We start from the raw sequence: 19,616 nt of genomic DNA on the forward strand, positions 1-19,616 counted from the left end.
TGTTTAATCCCAGGCATCTCCAGGTAGGGAGAAACCCCTGCCTGAAATCCAGGAGAGCTGCTGGCAATCAAGGTAGACAATATTGAACTAGATGGACCAATGGTCTGATTCAATATAAGGCTACTTTGTATGCTACCCAGCTGCAAGCACTAATTTATCACATGTGTTGCTGAACGCTTGAGTACAATGGCGGATTTTTAACTTTTCTTTTCCTGAACAAACAGAGCAAAGCATCGATGGAGAGTAGCAAATATGGAACCCTCCCTCCCAAATCCCCAGGTGAAGAAGATGCCTTTGGGACTCGGAAGGGCCGGTCTTCTTTTGGGCGAGGCTTTTTCAAGATCAAAAGTAGCAAAAGGACAGCAAGTGCACCTAACTTGGGTAGGTTCAGTAAAGGTGGAGTTTTTTCACTATGTATATTTAAACTAGGGGAAGATATTCTTCACTGGCATATTTCATGGGGAGATGCAGACGTATGAACAAGAACCACTTTCATCAGTAGATGAAACAAAATTTTAAATGCTATGGATTCTTGCTATTTCGCAGAACAATGGGCAAGTAAAGCATGTATTCTCCTGCACTCTTGTAAATTCTCTGTGGTAATTGGGCATGTTGTGTGGTAACAACAACAACAATTTGTTTGTACCGTGCTAATCTGACTGGGTTGTCCCAGCCACTCTGGGCAGCTTCCATCATATATAAAAATATAATAAAGTATTAAACATTAAAAACCTCTCTATACAGGGTTGCTTTCAGATGTCTTCTAAAGGTTGTACTTATCTCCTTGATGTCTGATGAGAGGGTGCCCCACAGGGTGGGTGACACTACCGATAAGGCCCTCTTCCTGGTTCCCTGTTGCTTTACTTCTTGCAGTGAGGAAACCGCCAAAGTGGATCTCAGTGTCTGAGCTGAAGGAGACGCTCCTTCAGGTATACTGGGCCGAGGCCATTTAGGGCTTTAATGGTCAGCACCAACACTTTTAATTGTGCTCAGAAACATACTGGGAGCCAATGTAGGTCTTTTAGGGCCAGCATTATACGTCCTGATGCCTGCTCTCAGTTATCAGTCTAGCTGTCACCTTCAAAGTAGCCCCGCATAGAGCACATTGCAGTAGTTCAAGCAGGAGATAACCAGAGCATGTACCACCCTAGCGAGACAGTGTGCAGGCAGGTAGGGTCTCAGCCTGCGTACCAGATGGAGCTGGTAGACAGCCACCCTGGATATAGAATTAACCTGTCCCTCTTTGGACAGCTGTGAATCCAAAATGTTTCCCAGGCTGTGCACCTGGTCCTTCAGGAGCACAATTAATCCATTCAGGACCTGGATGTCCCCCACACCTGCCATTCCTTTGTTCCCAGAAACAGTACTTTTGTCTTGTCAGGATTCAGCCTCAATCCATTGACTGCCTTCCACCCTCCAAATGCCTCCAGACACTCATACAAGGACATCCACCTCTTTCACTGGTTCTGATTTAAAAGAGAGGAAGAGCTGGGTATCATCCACATACTGGTGAACACCCAGCCCAAACCCCCTGATGATCTCTCCCAGCGGCTTCATATAGATGTTAAAAAGCATGGGGGAGAGGATGGAGTCCTGGGGCCCCCACAAGTGAGAGCCCAGGGGTCTGAACACTTATCCCCCACCACCACTTTCTGAACACGGCCCAGGAGGAAGGAGCGGAACCACTGTATGACAGTGCCCCCAGCTCCCAGCCCCTCAAGACGGTCCAGAAGGATGTCATGGTTGATGGTATTAAAAGCCGCTGAGAGATCCAGCAGAACCAGGAAACATTTGTTCCTAGCCTGCCTTTGTTCCTAGCCTTTGTTCCTAGCCTGCCAGAGGCAAATGCCAGTATGTGCTAGTAATGCAGCCTTTCCACTGCAAATAGCGGCAAACAAATCATATTGGAAAGAGATATTTAAGAACCGTGCAAGGAAATATTTAAATGTGAAGTAGTGGGAAGGTAATTGTTGCACATTGTTCTGTTTTTGTAGATCTCAAAACTCTTCCTGAATTTTTTGGTTTGAGCAATGGAATAAGTGCTAATTCTCATTTGGCCTATTTGTGTGTTAGCTCTCTGTGTTATGCATGCATCGTTTTGGGGGGAATTCTTCTTCCCTTGTCTTGCCATTGTCATGTTTTGATTTGTCTTATTTTGTTGCCCCGGGTCTGTTCCTCCCCCTTGTGCTGCGTGTGGTTATGTGCGTTATTTGGATGTCTGAAGATCGCAGTCGAAGTGCAAGTGCACCCACCTTAGGTATAGTAGACCTGCATGCACGATTGGCGCCATGTTCTGAGAGCTGCTATTGCTCAGCCACAGCCATGCAGACCTCTGTACTGGAACGTTCATCCGTTTCTTTGCCGCTCATGCACACTACTAAAATCTGGCTGCATTGTTTAGTTGTAATGGCCTATACTAACAAGAACTGCCATAGAAAAGTGTTTGAGAAAATCCAAACCAAGTGAATCGCAGCATCTTTCTGACGTAAGAGGGACTAAATGTGCTTTTGCCTAGAGGCAACTTTGGCATGAAGGAGATGAGATGCTTCAGGCACCATGCCCCAAGTTGTATTCTATAAAAAGAAGAGCAAGTCCAAGTATTCCTTGAGACCAGTTTATTTGTTCCTTTCCTCCCACAGGGATGGTTGCAGACTCTTGTGCAGCTTACCCCAGCTGATGCCCTCCAGATGTTGTCAGATTCCAGCTCCCATCAGCCCTCACTGTTGGCCGTGTTGGGTGGGGCTGTGGGGAGTTTCAGCCCACAGCATCTGGAGGATACCATGTTGCAAATGAGAAGGCAACATGGGGCAAAGAAATCAATGGAACTTGCTTCCTACCAGTATATTTAGGACCCACTGTAAGAATTCCAGGTTTTAAAGAATCAAAACAGTGAAGTATATTCACAACGTAGCATGGCCTCCATTCACATAATCCAAGCAGCCTGCTTGACTTATCTATATAGCTTATCTCGGGTATCAATGACTTTTTCTTTCAAACAGTCACAGTGTTTCCATAGCTGCTCTGGCTAACTTGCAAATAAATGCATTATAATTCATTTTTGGCCATTACTGTTTACTATTATGAATAATTTTATATGGTAGCATTCTTGTCATTGCTTTTGAGCATTCTTCTTGTAGAGAGAGTTCACGCATATATGTTTAGCTATGCAGCTAATAGTCCCATGTAAAATGGTAAACTATGAGCTTGAGGTGAGGACAAGTGTGTTTGCAAACACACATATCATACATGTGTGGTCATTTGGGAGTTAGTGCTGTGGCTCTCTGGTGAGTGCCCTTCTACTGGCAAACCTGGGTTTGATATTGTGTAACGTGAAAAGAGGAACTTGGCATTTTGTTGGTTTGTTGTTTTCTATCCCAATTTGTATGGCATTTGCTGGCACATCTCTGCTGAAGCATTGCACTGCTGATATATCCTTAGCTTTTTTAAAAAAATAAACAAATGTATGTAAATAAGCTGTTCGCCCAATCCTAAATGTTATTATCTTTTGTAAATTATTTGCTCAGTAGTAGGGGGATTGTCAGCAGCTTCAGAAATAGTTCCAGTCCTGGATGACTTTATTGGCTTCGCTGATGCTAGAGCAACATAAATGTCAATGAGGAGTTATTAGTGTTAATGTTTTTAAACCCTTTTTCTGTTCATAGAGCATCCAGAGTGGCTTACTGCAAAGAAACAAAAATGTAATCACTACAGTTAAAAATGATCAAGATCAATGCAAAATACAAGTTAGAACTATGTAGTCTAAAAGCAGCAGACACATTTTATAAAATCAAAATAGCAACAGAAATTAGACATTTCAAAGCCTATAAAAACAAAAATGTTTCCAGCTTCTTCCTAAAGTGGGTTTTCCCCTAAGGTAGGTGTGGGGAAGTTTTCATCCTCCAGATGCTGCTGAAGTACAACTCCCATGAACCCCCCAGCAAGGATGGTCCATGGCCAGGGATGACAGCGAGTTGTTCAGCAACATCTGGAAGGCCATGAATTCCCCACATCAGGTCTAAAAGCCGGTATGCTTTTTTTTTTTTTTACAGTTGCACTGTATCAATCTCTTGCACATCTAGTGTTACATTATTAATTGCTGATGATCACCTAACCGTATTCACTATATCTCCTTATTCCTGGACTTTTATCAGATACATGAAGGGCTGTCAACACAATTGCTGAAAGCCTTTGCCTTCCAGACAGTCACAGGAAGCTATACAAATTTTTACCATGTGTTTGCCTTAGGGCTATAGTTAGTGTATTGTATACTTTTGTAATAAAGGGTGATGGGATAAAGATCAGTCATAGCAGAGATAATAATCAGTATTAGTTTATTAAGAAGATCTTTAATTGAATGATACTTTAAATGCCAAGTAAAGGAGCCCACAATTAAATTATCTTTCTTTCCATTCATGTGACTTTTTAGCCAAGGTTGTTTCACAAATTAGAAATGGAAACTTAAGGTAATCCAGTTGAAGAACTACAGACTGACATACTATTAATTGAGATTTTCTTTTATTTAATAGCTGAGACAGAAAAAGGATTTGCAGACCACCTCGATTTGGCTGGCTTGCCGCCTCGACCAAAAGGTACAGCAGACGGGCCTCTGACTCCACCTTCTCCTGACTCCAAAAAGAAAGCAAGAGGAATCAAGAAGTTGTTTGGAAGGTAACTGGGAGATGACTCAATTCATTATGCTGTTAAGTAGAGCATGCCAGTCCAGAGTTCCGCTCTGAGGCTGAGGTGAATACGATGCTGGGGCTTTTCTTAACTACGCTTAGGGATGGATTGCCTGCCCCCTTCCGTGCGATCTGGCTTCCGTCACAGTGTTCCATTGCGTCAGAAGCAGTTTAGTCATGACCCGGAAAGCTGTCTGTGGTCAAATGCCGGCTCTTTTGGCTTGAAGCAAGATGAGCACCACAACCCCATAGTTTCCTTTGACTGGACTTAACCGTCCAGGGGTCCTTTACCTTTTACCTTCACAGTGCTTTAAGTGCTGCAGGTGAGCTTTTCACCCTCTCTGGTTGGTGTCTGTGGCAGACAGGAAGCTGCCCTAGATGGCTCTTCTTACACTCTTCATACTGCAAATTGTATACTTCTTTTAATGGCTTTCCCTTCTCTTGGCCTTTGCTTAGACTCAGGAGAAGCCAGTCTACCACATTTAATCCAGATGACATGACAGAGACTGAGTTCAAAAGAGGAGGAATAAGAGCAACAGCAGGACCAAGATTAGGCTGGTCGAGAGATCTTGGACAAACCAATAAGTAAGACACAAATACTTTTAAATTTTTAGATTATGTTTATGCATGCACTTGGAGGAAAATGCTTTAAATGTGTCACGCTTCTCTAACATTCTCAATTTTAGTGAATTGGACATGCCATTTGCTAAATGGACAAAGGAGCAAGTTTGCAACTGGCTTCATGAACAGGGCTTGGGTTCTTACATAGGTCATGGCAAACACTGGATACTTTCGGGTCAGACTCTGTTGCAAGCTTCTCAGACTGATTTAGAAAAGGTAAGGATCCACGTGTTTCTTGTTTCTTGCATATGCATTTTGAGTGGCAATTACAACATTGTGTCAAATCACCCAATTGTGTATGTTAAATGGTGGCTAAAGTATTTGTTTAGCAGAAGGAAACTATCCTGGATAAGTATACTGGTGTACTATCAGCCAGTGACAGCAGCCTGGGCTATGAGAAAATACAGTGCAATGGATGTGGGCTGCTTTTTTCAAGCTGCAGTTTGTTGAAAAACAAAAAATGGATCCATCACTTTGCTATAGAAATGCTCAAGGTTTTGTACAAGAATGATTGGAATGCAATTTTAAAAAACCATTAAAATGTAAGAATAGCAACAATATGCAGATTGTTCCAATGCACCCTCACGCTTTTAAAATGCCTGGAACAAACAATTACCACTAGCCATACGAAACTGAGCAGTAGCACGGCCACCTGCAAGCTTCCTTGAAGAGAGTTTTCTGTCATTGCAACACTGCTACTGAAAAACCCTAGCCTGAGTATTGCAGCCCCAGTCCATTTGGGTTCTGTGCAAAGGCGCTGTGAAATTGGTGACAAATTGGTTGCAAAGCACGTATGCCTCTCACTTTTTGTCCCCTCCATGAGCGTGTGCTTTCCCCCCATCTTCACTTGGTTTCACTGGACCAGAACTTATAGAGGAGCCATTCCTGGTCTCCCTGCTCCATTTGCTTTTCAATAAATCTTTTTGGTCCATGCTTGCATTTTAAGAGAACCAATATGACCAATTGCTCCAATCAAATGTGAATGGGAGGTACTCAGTGTTCAGAATTCCCCAGGCATCAGGCACATTTTGCGCTGGGCTGTTAGCCACTTGCGACCAAGTGAAGATGCCTGGGCACCAGGATGGCACCTCACATCACCTCCACCGGGAGCCGCATGCCTGTGGATCCTTGGCTCTGGACTGTGTTCACACACTAAGACCACATCCTGTAGAATTCTATCCGTTATATTTTACCTGCACAATCAGAAAGAATTTCAGGAACTAAAATGCTTCTTCTGTGCAGCCTGAGCAGGAACAGTGGAAAATGTTATAGCTAATTGTTATCGCTTGTCTTCACTTACCCCATCCCACTACTCTGCTCACAGTTGTGAAGAATATTCCTACGTTATGAGTGGTCCGTGTCCCCATTAAGAAAAAGAGTTCGGAATAGGCCATTATGTATGTGGAATGTCCCTGGATCAAGGGACTTTTCTTCCTCAAGTTCTCAAAGCTCTTAACCTAGCTCAAGGTGGTCATCTGAACCAGCCAGGCGTTTAACTGAGAATTAATCACAATCAGTCCATCATTTGAAAAATAAGACTTGAGAGCCGTCTTGCCCCCAAATGGCAACTGGACATTCTGGTTTAGTGACGGCCATCTTGGTTTAAGAAGCCACTTGATGCCTACCTTATATAGTCAAACAAGAATGGATAGAGAAATTAGCAGGGCAGTCCTGTGGTGTTGGAGAGGAAGATTCCTTGGATGTAGTGGTTGCCCCACTAAGGGCCGTTTGCTGTGGCCAGGATGGGAGGTGGCAGTTAACCCCCACTTTTGGGTGAGGGAAGTTTTATTTTACCTCCATTGTGGTCTGCAGGATGGATAAAAGTAAATGGGCAACTGTCACGTAAAGTTCATTTTTACAGAGATACTCAACAAGGTTTCCCATTATTTCCACTGAGGTTTTAGCAGCATATACAAGTATCTTTTAAATGCAAGCTGGTTTTTGTCCCACATGTAGGAACTTGGAATAAAGCATCCATTGCACCGGAAAAAACTTCAGCTTGCTCTTCAGGCATTAGGATCAGAAGAAGAGAACAACCATGGAAAACTGGATTACAACTGGGTTACAAGTAATGTCTTCTTATTTCTTTTGCCATTTCACCCTCGTGCAGTGAAGAGTTTGCCTGGGTACGTCCCCCAGCCACTTGCAAGGAAGCCTTGTGTGCACTTTGCAGCCCACAGGGTAGCATTGTGCCTGCTTTGTTTTAAGTTTCCTTCTAGGCAGGTTTGTGGGTAGTTTGTTACAAACAAAAGGTAGAGTGTACTTGTGCACCTAAGTAACACACGTTCTGTCCAAGAAAAAGCTGAAATACTTAGTTAAATAAATCTGCAATATTCAAGTGGAAAATCAATTATTAAATTCTTGCATATCTAAAATACACCATAAAACAATTGCATTGAACAAGTGTGTCTTCAAGAGCCGCTGGAATGCCAGTACAGATGGGGGTCTCTCATATTCCAACAGGGAGGGCATTCCACAGCACTGGGACCACCCCTGAAAAAGCCTGCCTTCAGATTGCCACAAATCATTGCATAGTGACTGTATATTTTTATTTTCAGGGTGGTTGGATGATATTGGACTACCCCAGTATAAGACCCAGTTTGATGAAGGAAAGGTTGATGGCCGAATGCTTCATTATATGACTATCGTAAGCAAGTGTCCTTTTCTTCCTGTCATTTTTATCATTCAGAGTACCATAATTTTGACTTCCTTCTCCACTGAAACATGTGTATCCTAATACTCCACCGCATAAGCCTCCCCAAAACATTTATTCCTCTAACTCCACTCCTTCAGGAATCAAAAGTTCTTCTGCTCTCATAAAGTAATTCCACCCATTCTTCCATGCTTCCTGTTATTTGTAGAAATGTGCCCAGTTGGTACCTGTTCTATCCATCCCCTCTCTTCAAAGCCCACCTTTTCCATAAGTCCCTTGCCGAATCCAGCAATCATCATTCTCACCTGCAGTGACCTCCAAGCACAAGTAGCTGCATTTGCTCACATTCATCTCTCATAACTCTTAGTAGTAGTAGTAGTAGAATCATAGAATCATAGAATCATAGAGTTGGAAGAGACCACAAGGGCCATCGAGTCCAACCCCCTGCCAACCGCCTGTTGGTAGTAGTAGTAGTAGTAGTAGTAGTAGTAGTAGTAGTAGTATAGTGTAATCTTACTTGTTTGAGTTTTTAAAAAGGCAAGTAAGAGGATGACATGATAGAGGTGTAATAGATTAGGCACCATGTGGAGAAAATGGATAGTCAGCTGATTTCCCTCCTAACCCAGTGCCAGGCAATGAAGCTGAATATTGCCTCTACAGTTGCAGGCACCAATTCCAGTTGGTGGGAATATCAAGTGAGAAAAGTTCTGTTGCTTTCAGTCCTGCTTGCAGGCTTCCACTGGGCTTCTGGGAGGCCACTGTGAGAACAGGATGCTGGTCTAAATAGGCCCTTTGCCTAAACAACAGAAGTGTTTTAATGTTCTTATACAGGGGAATCCTAAGGACAGCATTCATGTTGGTATCTGACTCTTCCCGTCTTCTTGGTCTCATTTCTTGTTCTTGATCTCGTTCATGTGTCCCGTCCCGTCCCCACATCACCTATGCAGGATGACTTACTGTCTTTGAAAGTTGTGAGTGTCCTTCACCACCTTAGCATCAAACGTGCCATTCAAGTTCTAAGGATAAATAACTTTGAGCCCAACTGTCTGCGCAGGAGACCGTCGGATGAGGTGACCACTTCTACTTACTTACCTACTTACAGATCTCATTGATTCATTGCAATGTTTGTTCTGACAGTCAGTGCTTGTGTGTTTCCTTCATTTTCTTGCCTAGAATATTTTGCCCTGCTTTGACTCTTGATCCCTTCCTCTGTTTAGCAGGCTATACATTGATCACTGACGGTCAGCTTCATTGTATGGATTAATATCCTTATTCCTTATTATGTTTTAAACCTCTAGAACTGAGATCAACATTTAGTTTGCCTCCTTTGGTGTTATCTTTCTGCAAAGTATTTGCTCACTAGTATTTCTATGAAAATATGAATGTGATATTAGTGCTTTGGTGGTTGCTGCTGCTGCTGCTGCTGCTGCTGCTGCTGCTGTTATGGACTGCCAGGCATGAAAGTGAAGGTGGGGAACTAGACCACTGCATGAGGAATTCCTGGTTTCTCCATGTTGTTCTAATTGTCTTTGTGCCTGGAGATTTGTTTTCTTTACAATTTATTTAATGCAGGAGAGTCCATTTGAAAGATGTGGGAAGTAAGTGGGTGAATTTTAAAAGCCCCAAGCCCTTATTCCCTTATTTCCCCCCCCAACACGTGTGTGTGTGTGTGTGTGTGTGTGTGTGTGAAGTCATATGATCAGGGCTTTTTTAGCTGGAACTCACTGGAACTCAATTCCGGCACCTCTTTGATGGGCGCCATTGACATTATAAGAAGACAAGGGAGGCGTTCATGGTGAGTTCTGGCAAAAAAAATAGCACTGCATATGATCAACATGAGTCATAAATACAGGATTGTTCAAAATTTAAAAAAGAATGAGAAATGTTTATTATATATTTACAAAAATATTGCAAACATCTTAAATACCTTGGCAGGAATTTAAAAACACTTGTAGTTTTAGAGATGGTACAAGAAACTTGAGGTTAAAATAGAAATTTGGAATAGAAATGATATGTAGTTTAAAAAGAATTTTAAGGAACCAGGGGAGAAGGGAAGTCATGGGATTGAGATAATCCCATTTTATGGATTTTATTGTTTCGATGCAAACTTTTTCTCTCTCCCCCCTTTATTTTTAGTTTGTTGTTGTTGTATTTGTTAGTGTTTGCTTTCTTGTTTTGTTGTGATTTTGTTACCTTTGCAGAAAACCCAATAAAAATATTATTAAAAAATAAAATAAAATAAATAATACAGGATTGTTCTGTTTGGAGGTGGAAGAATGGCTCAGCGCAGATATGAATTGCAGTTTCACAGTAATCCCATCTCTTATATGAAGGTGTTCCATAGTAACTTTATTAGGTACATCATTTATGTCAGTCCAGCACAACACATGTAACGCTACATCGGCATCTTTCAGGCCACCAGGGTCTTTAAAAAACCTATTTCTGTACCCCAGGACTGCAGAAACAGGGTTGTTATACCATATCGTCGCGCACAAAGTGAATAGGTCCTCAATTGGCACCAGAAGATGAACAATGTAGACACCAGTTGTACCTCAGGAGGGAGGGAGCTGGCAGCTCAAGCACCACCTCTGCTAAGGCTCTGTCCTCGGCCACTGCTGACCGAATCAACAGGAGACCCACAAGGAGGGCTTCTCCTCCTGATCTTAATAGACAGGCTGGGGGTGCTCCTTCGGGAATCTGGGTCCCAAATTATTTAAGGCATAGTATGTTAGTCAACATCTTGACTTGGGTTTGGTAGCCCATAAGCAGCCAGTACAACACCTTTAACCCATAACCTGGGGTGGGGGACACATTTTGCAAGATCATCTGATCTTGATCTAGCTTGGCTCTGAGCATTTTGGGGCAGAAAGGTCAATTGAAATAAGAAAAGTGGAGGCTGGATTAACTGCAGAACTAAAAGAAAAAGAACTAAAAGCAGTGCATTGTTTCTAAATTATATGTGGTTCTTATCGGTAGAATAACATCACACCATCAGAGGTTTCACAATGGACCAATCATCGGGTGATGGAGTGGTTGCGGTCAGTTGACCTTGCAGAATATGCTCCTAATTTGAGAGGGAGTGGCGTTCATGGAGGGCTAATGGTAAGAGTGTGTGGCATTTTATATTTCTTTTTCAGACACAGGCAGTAAATAAATAATGTAATCGGGCTATAAGAGAAATGTCATGCCTGTTTTTGTTTCCAGTTTTTTTTGTTTGTTCCTAGGTAGGGTTTTCTAAAAGTCATGGCAATTGTGTCATAGGTATTTTGTAAATATTCAGGCCTTGTTGTTGTCGTCCCCCAACCCCCCTCCCCAAAAAAACCCACCCACCAACTCACGCCTTTCATACCTTTCTTAGTGGTTCAGATCTTTAGAATGGTTGGGGAAATTGCTTAATCAAAATGTAATCCAAATCTTGGTTCTGAAATGCTGGTTTTGCTCCGCAGGTTTTGGAACCTCGTTTCAATGTAGAGACCATGGCTCAGCTGCTGAACATCCCACCCAACAAGACCCTCCTGAGGCGGCACTTGGCAACCCATTTTAATTTGCTGATTGGTCAAGAGGCCCAGCAGCAAAAGCGTGAAGCCATGGAATCTCCAGATTATGTCCTTTTAACAGCTACAGCCAAAGTGAAGGTACGGCCAGAGCCTTGGAAGTACTACTATCACATGGAACAGACTTGCATGTTAGTCAAAAGTGTAGCTTCCTATTATTGTGGTTTTTAAGGGGCTAATAGAAAATGAGTTGAGTGATAAAGAACTTGGCTTGGCTTGATTTGATCTCTGAACAGGGGGTAGCTCAACTGGTGGAGAATAAGACTCTCAATCTCAGGGGGTTGGACTAGGTGACCCTTGTGGTCTCTTCCAGTGCTACAGTTTTATGACTCTATGATGGTAGTTTTCCTGGTTTCGTAGAGAGGTGCTGCATGGTAAAGCATAGACAGTAATTCTTATATATGTCATTGCCACATATCCTCTCTACAAAACTACGTTAACAGTTATTTTATGTTTTATACTTTTCTTTCTTTCTTTCTTTCTTTCTTTCTTTCTTTCTTTCTTTCTTTCAATAGCAGGTTATTCATGCCACTTAAGAGAGTGTTTTATAGGCCTTTGATATCGGCTTACATTATTCACTATAAAAATTACTGATAAGAATTCTGTTGGCCTCTTGCAATGCATTTTTTAAAAAATGTCTCAATGGTGCTTGCAAGGTTTGTCAGCTAGTTCAAATTTCACTGGAAACTGAAAGAAAAAAACAAGTTTGCAGAAGTAAGTAACCTATTTAACAAAATCTTTAGTAGCCCATCTGCTGCGTTAGTCATTTGTGGTGCATCATTGTCCATGGAAGAAAAACAGCAATCACCTCTTTAAGTAGCTTCTCCTGGGAGGCCAGAGGCAGATATGACCCCATGCAGAAAACTATCAATAGGCTTTTTACAAGCCTCATTTTACAAATACAGATTTTTAAATTAGTTTTCATCAAACGTTTTTTGTAACCTCCTTTGGGGAAAAAAAACTCTTTTTTTTTGAAGTGAAGTCTCATAAGCTCAGATATTAGAGCTTAAGTAGAAATAAAACTAAACTTACAAACAGTGAATTACACACACACAAAAACCCAAAATTGTCAAATATGGATCTTCTTAATTAACATGATAGATTAATTTTTTTATCTTATATTCTGTTTTATGTGGAAATCTTGCTCCAATTTTTCCAACCAGCTTTCTGCGAGAATATATGTTTAAGGAATTCTTGATTGTTTTGGTGCCTTTATTATAGATTTTAAAAGATTTTAGATATGTCATCAGGAAAATAAATTATCTGGTTGTTGTCTTCATAGCAGTTTTTTTGGTCTGTATTTTTCAGCCAAAGAAACTTGCTTTTAGTAATTTTGGAAATTTAAGGAAGAAGAAGCAGGAAGATGGGGAAGAGTATGTTTGTTCGATGGATTTGGGACAGGCATGCGGAATGGGATCAAAGAAAGGGATGAAGCCTGCTTTAGATATCAGAGTGTATGATGAGGACGATCTGGACAGACTGGAGCAGGTAATGGTTGTTGCAGTAAGTTGAAACAATTGGTTTTTCCGTATGCATGTGCTCCCCCCCCCCCCCGATATTTTCATATTCTGCAGTTTGTGTTTAGCAGTCTTGTAATGTACTAGTTCTTAAAAACTGTTATCTAACCCTTGATAAATCTGTTCAGGGCTTCTTTAGGGGCATCTAGATTTTAGCTATCAACCAACAGGAGAAACCTGAATTTCAGCCTTCTCCACAGTCAGAATTATTGGCGTAATTGAGAGTTTTTTCTTTACATTAATGGTCTCTCATTTTGCTAACGACCACAGGGGTGTATGCATTTTTTGTGGGGGAAGTGTTCCATTTTACCCTCGTAACAGCTGTGACAGAGACTGAGTGGTTCGAGGCTACCCAGAGAACTTTATGGCTGAGCAGCAATTTGAAACCAGGTCTTTCCAGTCCTAGTCCTATATTCTGTCCACATCACCATACTTCCTCTCATGTCGGCTTATCCTCTAGTTGAACTTGCATGGCCTTTTCCCCCTAGGCAGTTCCTCAAGCTCCACCCTCAACTTTTGTGGCATTTTCCTGCTCACCTCTTGCTCATGACATTCTGACACTTAGCCTTCCTCCCCTTGCAGCAGTCGTCTCTTTTCTTCAGCTCCCCGTCTCTCCCTCAAAGGTACTGTGGTGCAGATGGTTTCTCTTCCCTTATCAGTGCTTGCTTCTGCCTAAGTTTTTTTGTGGGGTGCTCTTAATGTGAAATTATTAAACAACTAGGTACAGTATTTTCTTGGTCTCTGTCTTCCTTGTTGGCCTGCACTGCTGCTGCTGCTGCTGCTGCATCTGTTGAGTTCTTTGTTTATTTAACACCTGAGCGGTCAAAGGCAAGGCCATAAACTTGTGTTCAACTATCTGGTTTCTCCAATAGGAGCAGAGACTGTGGAGTTGGCTGATGCGGCTGAGCTACCAACTAGGCTGATGTTGGTACTCTGCACACTCTCCCAGAGTCTTCTCTTAGCCTCACCTCCTTATCCAAACATTGCCTACATTACAATAAAATGTTCAACTGACTATTTCCTTTCTAGGGTTCTGCTATAGCCTAATGTTGTATTTGTATGTGTTAATACACTTGTATGAAAAGGGAAGAATTTACATGAATTATTACCTTAACTATTTCTTTCTTGTAGATGGAAGATTCAGAAGGTACCGTGAGGCAAATAGGGGCATTTTCTGAAGGCATCAACAATTTGACTGTAAGCCCTTATAATTAATATAATGGACACACCCTAAAATGTTGCTAGTCTTACTTTAGGACCAATACAGAGATTCTCAGTGGTAGGTACATGGCAAAGGTGTTCAGTTGGTGGCTTGGAGATTGCATCTTAGTGATAGACTGATTTTTGAACAATCTCCTTTGAACAATCCATTTAGCATAGAGTCTAATGGTGCCCAGCCAAGTTGGAAAAACTGCATCTGAGTCAGGAGTACACACCAGAATGCTTTGCAATGATGCATGCTGGAGTATGCTGTCAGATGGACATGTAGACGCACAGTCCATCCACAGTAAAGAGACTTTCCTGAGTTTGGTTCCAGAATATGAGAAATAAGGAGTGTATAAGCAGACAATTTCAAAGCAGCCTTCATTCATGTCATTATTAAGGTATCTATTACAAAAGCATATGCCCAGTGAAAATGATTTATTTCCATTTTATGTATCTGTCCCACCCGGACCCCAAAGCTCAGTGCATGCTAACAATATTTCAAAAAAAGATTGTAAACTGGTTACTGTATAACGCTAGGATAAACAACTGCCTAGTGCAAACGCGTGGCATGAAGACTCCTGGGGAGGAGATCACTGCTGCTTTGCTCTTCCTCTGGTTCTGCAGCTGCTGTGGCACTCCTGCAAGCCAAGTCATAGTTTGGCTTAGCTTGTTGTCCAGACCTGCGTTTGTAGTTTGCCCCTCTCTAGACAAACGATGACCTGTAACCAAGGTTTGTTCTTGGATTTACAGCGCATGGTTTGTCTGGAATGGAACAGACACTGAGCCTGAGTTCAGGCTCAAGGAGGAGGAGTGCAATGGCCACCACCTCTCTGGAAATCCACATGTTTGTGCTAAGAGTTTCTCTCAGACCAGTTCATAATCTAAAATATTTAAGAATAAAATGCAGCAAGATGATAATCCCCAGATGAAGCCCCATTAGTACCAGCTTAGTGCTGGCTAATAACCATACTTATTCAGACATATAGCAGACATCCTTTACCCTTAAGGTGCTGATTATCCATTTCTGTATCTTAAGTCATTCCACTAGTTCTTTGAGGTACAGAAGTGTCCTTTTTAGGAAAGGGAGAGCCAAGGCTGTTGGAGAACTCATATACTTCTCAGTGTTCTCTTCTTTGTGCTTCTGTGTAGCATCTGTACTTGTCATCAAAAACCACATCCTGCAAAGTTCCATCACTGAATCCACACACACACACACACACACACACACACACACACACACACAGTATATAATGCACTGGTGAGGCAAATGTTCAAATCAAATTTAAACTGGTGTGAGTCATAGCCTTCCCCAGTGAAACCTTCAGAACGGTTATTCTTTGAGGCTGCTTAAGCTTTGTGACACACTTCTCACACCTTCATGATTTTGTCTTCTATACAAATAATTGATCCATTTACAGTGGTACCTCGGGTTACGAATGCTTTGGGTTGCAAACTCCGCTAACCCGGAAGTTAGGGGTTGTGAGAAATTGCACGCCAGCGGTGCACCAAACCATTGCTCCATCTCTTCAATCCTAAAAAAAGGTCAATGACTTTGGGGTAAAATCAGGAAAAAAAGCCTTCAATCCTAAAAAAAAAAGGAGGGGGGAAAAAGGTCAATAACTTTGGTTGGCCTTTTGGTCGGCCCTCATGGCCCTCCACTTCATCAAATCTGGCCCTCTTTGAAAAAAATTGGACACCACTGATCTAGGTTGTTTACCTCTTTGGCAGCACCCCTTTTGTCTGGGACCTTCTCCCTGCTGTTGCCTGAGACTGTCCACGCAGAGCATGTGCTTTCAGTGTGTCCCTCGTTGCCCTAAGAGAACGGTGCCCTCTTGTCTGCCTGCTGCTAGATGTGCAATTCATTGATGTTTTTTGGCTCTTGAGTTTCAGCCAGTGTTTCCCAATTCTTGCCTTTCTTCTGTTTCCAGTACATGTTAAAAGAAGATGAAATGTTCAAAGACTTTGCTGCTTGCTCCCCTAGTGCCAGCATAACTGATGAGGATTCAAATGTGTGACAGTGTCAGCGCTGGATGCTTCTGCTTTCTGATAGTCCTCAGAGTGCCACTGTTAGATGCGATGGAGACACCACGTCATGTAATGGAAGGTCATCTTTGCTTCTGTTTGTTAGAAGTGATATTTTCCTGGGAGACAATAAGAAGAGTTGCCAATTCTAAAGTTGCCATAAGATCCACACCAGGGGGGGAAATATGTATAGTTTCCTCCTGTGTATATTTTTTCTCTTGTGTTGAAACTTGTGACATGTTTCAAGTATCATATTTAATACGACTCTGCTGCTGTAATGTTCCTTCAGAGAGCTGTGCCATATCATATATCTGTATTTCTCTTACTCAGTGTTTTTTTAAATAAGAAATATAGGTGCCGGTACGTCCCATGCCCCCTCTCCACCGCCACTTGCCCCCCCCCCACTCTCTCCTTCCTCCTCGGCCACCGCTTCCCAAGGCTGGAGCCAGAGCGCCTTCTAGGAAGGGGCTTCCCAATTGTAAAAAGGTTGTGCCAAAGCTCCTCTACTCTGGGGCGACCTTTTTATGTTTGTCAGGCACCTTCCTGGAAGGCACTTTGGCGATTGTAAGCATTGTGCCAAAGCACCTCCGGGAGCCATGCCTGCAGCCTCGGGAGGAGGTGGCGGAGAAGGAAGCGGCAAAGGTGCGGGTGGGTGGGCAAGCGGCGATGGCGAGGTGGTGGCAGGGGAAAGAGGGGGCTGTGCAGCAGACGGGCGCGTGCCGCCTTAAAGAAAGCTCTGTTCATACTTTTCTTCAAGTAATACAAAAAGAAAAGAAAACCATTCAACTAGAGACCTCTGGAATTGGCATCCATTGTATATATTTCAGCAGGGCAAAAAACTAATCCTGGAAATCCTGGTTTCCTGTTTGAACAAATTGCTCAAAAGTAAATAACTAGAGTATTCACTGGTGGCTAAACCAGTGCTCATATAATCCACAAAATCAGAATCATCTTGTCTTATTTTTATACAATTTTTATTAAAAGAAAAAAATGTATTGAGTACATACAAATCAGAATTTTATATTGTAGTGTAAGTTGATTACTTTTTTTAAAAAGAGAGGAATTCCAGTTTGAAAACCAGCTGGTTACTGGAGAAGTCAGACTGATCGTATAAATGACTTGTGCCTCCCCCCCCCAAGTGATGCCTGCATTCTTACATTAGGAATGAGTTATAAAAATTGAGATTTTTTTCATCATTAAGAAAAATCTCTGAGCTTTCCCTTTTCCTGCATTAAAATAGGATTTTAATAACATTTTAAAAATTTGAGACTGAGGAACAGCCTTTGGAAAGATCCATTTTCTCTCTCTCCCTTGATGCAGCAATGGAAGTGTTCTTTAAATTTATACCAAAAGGAGCATTAGCGAATTCACTTTATTTTACAGTATTGCATTCAGATATGGAATCTTGCCTTTTAAGTATATTTGACCATAATATAACATATTGACAGATATTTATATAGTACTTGGTTTTTTGTAAAACACAACTTGTATTGACTTTTTAAAAACTTGTAAAATTCAGATTAGCCGGTCAAAAAATGGTTGCTGATGCTTTCAGCAGAATACACCTGACTCTTGTGTTGTGTGTGTGTGAGAGTGTCTCTCTCTTTCCAGTTCACCATCACCCGGAAATAGTACGACTAATTTAGTAACTGCATAAAATGATGATGTGGCAAACATTCGGAGATGTTGTCTGACATCTACAATGTAAGCAATTCTTTTCAAATTCAGTACTTCAAAAGTTTGAAAATAGTAATCCAGAGACCTCTGCAGGAGTTTTAAAGTTGGGTGTTTGGTGTGTGCCCAGCTATTATGAGCTATTGTTGAAAACTGTACAATAATATATAGCTGAATGTGCAGATTGGCCTTGCCTGCTTCCTGACATGCTAGCTTTTTGTTTGCAAGGAATCTTTTTTTAAAAACCACCACCATGGGGGACATTCAAGCAAGTGATTGTATCATAAAATAGAACCCTCTATCATGTAATTTATTTGCATGTATAGACTGGCCCTCAGTTTGATTTCATAAACCAGTGCTGATCCTTGGAAGTATGCACTTTTCACACACATTTATTTACAGTTGTCAAAATTTTTATCAGATTTGCCAATACAGTATATACAGGTGTGGACTGACTGTCCTTAATAACATGGACTCCACAAATTTGTTCATGGCCATCTTGGTGTCTGGGCTCTTTTGAATAAATGCAGATAGCATGCCTGGTAGAACAATTACTTTGTCATTAATTGTGAATAAATGTATTTATGAATTAAGGAGATCACCTGCCAGCAGCCTCACATTTGTATAAAAAACACTGCACACCTTGTATAATGGCACACACTGGTCGCAATAAAATACAAGGGGTAAAATTGTGACTAGAGAATCAAAGAAGGGCGAGTGCAAATGCACAAACATTAAGTGAATTAAACACTAACTTGCACATATGAGCAACATCAACTTCTCATTTCTTAACGCTGATGTAAATGGAAGTTGGATGAACATCATCATCATCATTTTGCTGGTTAGAAGAATATTCTTTTATTATTTCTACGGGATTGAGGGAGGGAAGAATAATATAAAACACTCATGATTCAGCCAAGCAGTTAGCATAAATGGGTGCTATAAATGATATTTTATTTGGATGTGTGTGTACAAAGTAGTCAGCATAAACATATGTATTGCCATGCTAGATAAATAAATACCTGTTGAGAGAAGTAAAAAAGATTCTGGAATATAATCTTTTCTTTGCAAAAGTTATATACAAGGTTTTCAATAACCCCTTTTTGCCCTTAACTGTAAAGATCAGGCTTTTGTCGTTTTTATGCAGCACAAAGCTTTCTAAAGCTTTCTCTTGTCCAGACCCCCAAGAAGTTATGTGCAACTTACCCTTTCTGATAATTTAATTGATGGTGCAAATCAGCAACTATGCAGTGGAACGCTCACATTGAACACTAACTAGAGAAATATTTGCTAACAGAGACCTCTGTGCCTGTGAAAGTTGTGTAGATCTGGGCCAGGAAATCAATATGTGGGATGCAGAAGCCCTCTTTGAAATCTTATATATTGCTTAGACAGGAGCCTCAATTTTTTTTTTTAAAATAAATATTTATTAAAATTTTACAAAACAACTTTTTTTAAAAAAAAATAAATATTTATTAAAATTTTACAAAACAACAATTTTAAAAAGCTTAGCTTGTGGAAAAGCAATGGCAAATCACTTGTGGATGGTCCAGTGCTATCTTAACTCATTCATTCAGTGTATTTGTCCACTGGTTATCATTGGCTGGTGTTTATAACATGCTCTAGCAAGCTGCTTTAACTAGCTGGTGATGTCTCAGTTGCTTCCTTTTAAGCTTCCTCATTTCCAGTT

General features: G+C 41.4%; 1 protein-coding gene across 2 annotated transcripts in view; it reads left to right on the forward strand.

The window, feature by feature from the left end:
• PPFIBP1 (PPFIA binding protein 1) overlaps window positions 1-17,814 on the forward strand; it is a 126,630-nt gene extending 108,816 nt beyond the window's left edge. Inside the window, exons 19-31 of one of the 2 annotated variants that reach the window (XM_053407567.1) lie at window positions 225-381; window positions 2,225-2,257; window positions 4,527-4,668; window positions 5,136-5,264; window positions 5,366-5,516; window positions 7,257-7,368; window positions 7,859-7,947; window positions 8,901-9,023; window positions 10,930-11,055; window positions 11,400-11,588; window positions 12,816-13,010; window positions 14,156-14,221; window positions 16,159-17,814. In XM_053407567.1, the coding sequence (XP_053263542.1) occupies window positions 225-381; window positions 2,225-2,257; window positions 4,527-4,668; window positions 5,136-5,264; window positions 5,366-5,516; window positions 7,257-7,368; window positions 7,859-7,947; window positions 8,901-9,023; window positions 10,930-11,055; window positions 11,400-11,588; window positions 12,816-13,010; window positions 14,156-14,221; window positions 16,159-16,245 (1,599 nt within the window). In that variant the 3' untranslated portion in view covers window positions 16,246-17,814. The remainder of the gene's footprint in view (window positions 1-224; window positions 382-2,224; window positions 2,258-4,526; window positions 4,669-5,135; window positions 5,265-5,365; window positions 5,517-7,256; window positions 7,369-7,858; window positions 7,948-8,900; window positions 9,024-10,929; window positions 11,056-11,399; window positions 11,589-12,815; window positions 13,011-14,155; window positions 14,222-16,158) is intronic. The other variant, XM_053407565.1, reaches the window with a different exon arrangement.
• The last annotated feature ends 1,802 nt before the right edge of the window (window positions 17,815-19,616 follow it).

The sequence above is a fragment of the Podarcis raffonei genome, chromosome 10 (genome assembly GCF_027172205.1).
Source record: "Podarcis raffonei isolate rPodRaf1 chromosome 10, rPodRaf1.pri, whole genome shotgun sequence".
In the NCBI taxonomy this organism is placed as follows: Eukaryota; Metazoa; Chordata; class Lepidosauria; order Squamata; family Lacertidae; genus Podarcis; species Podarcis raffonei.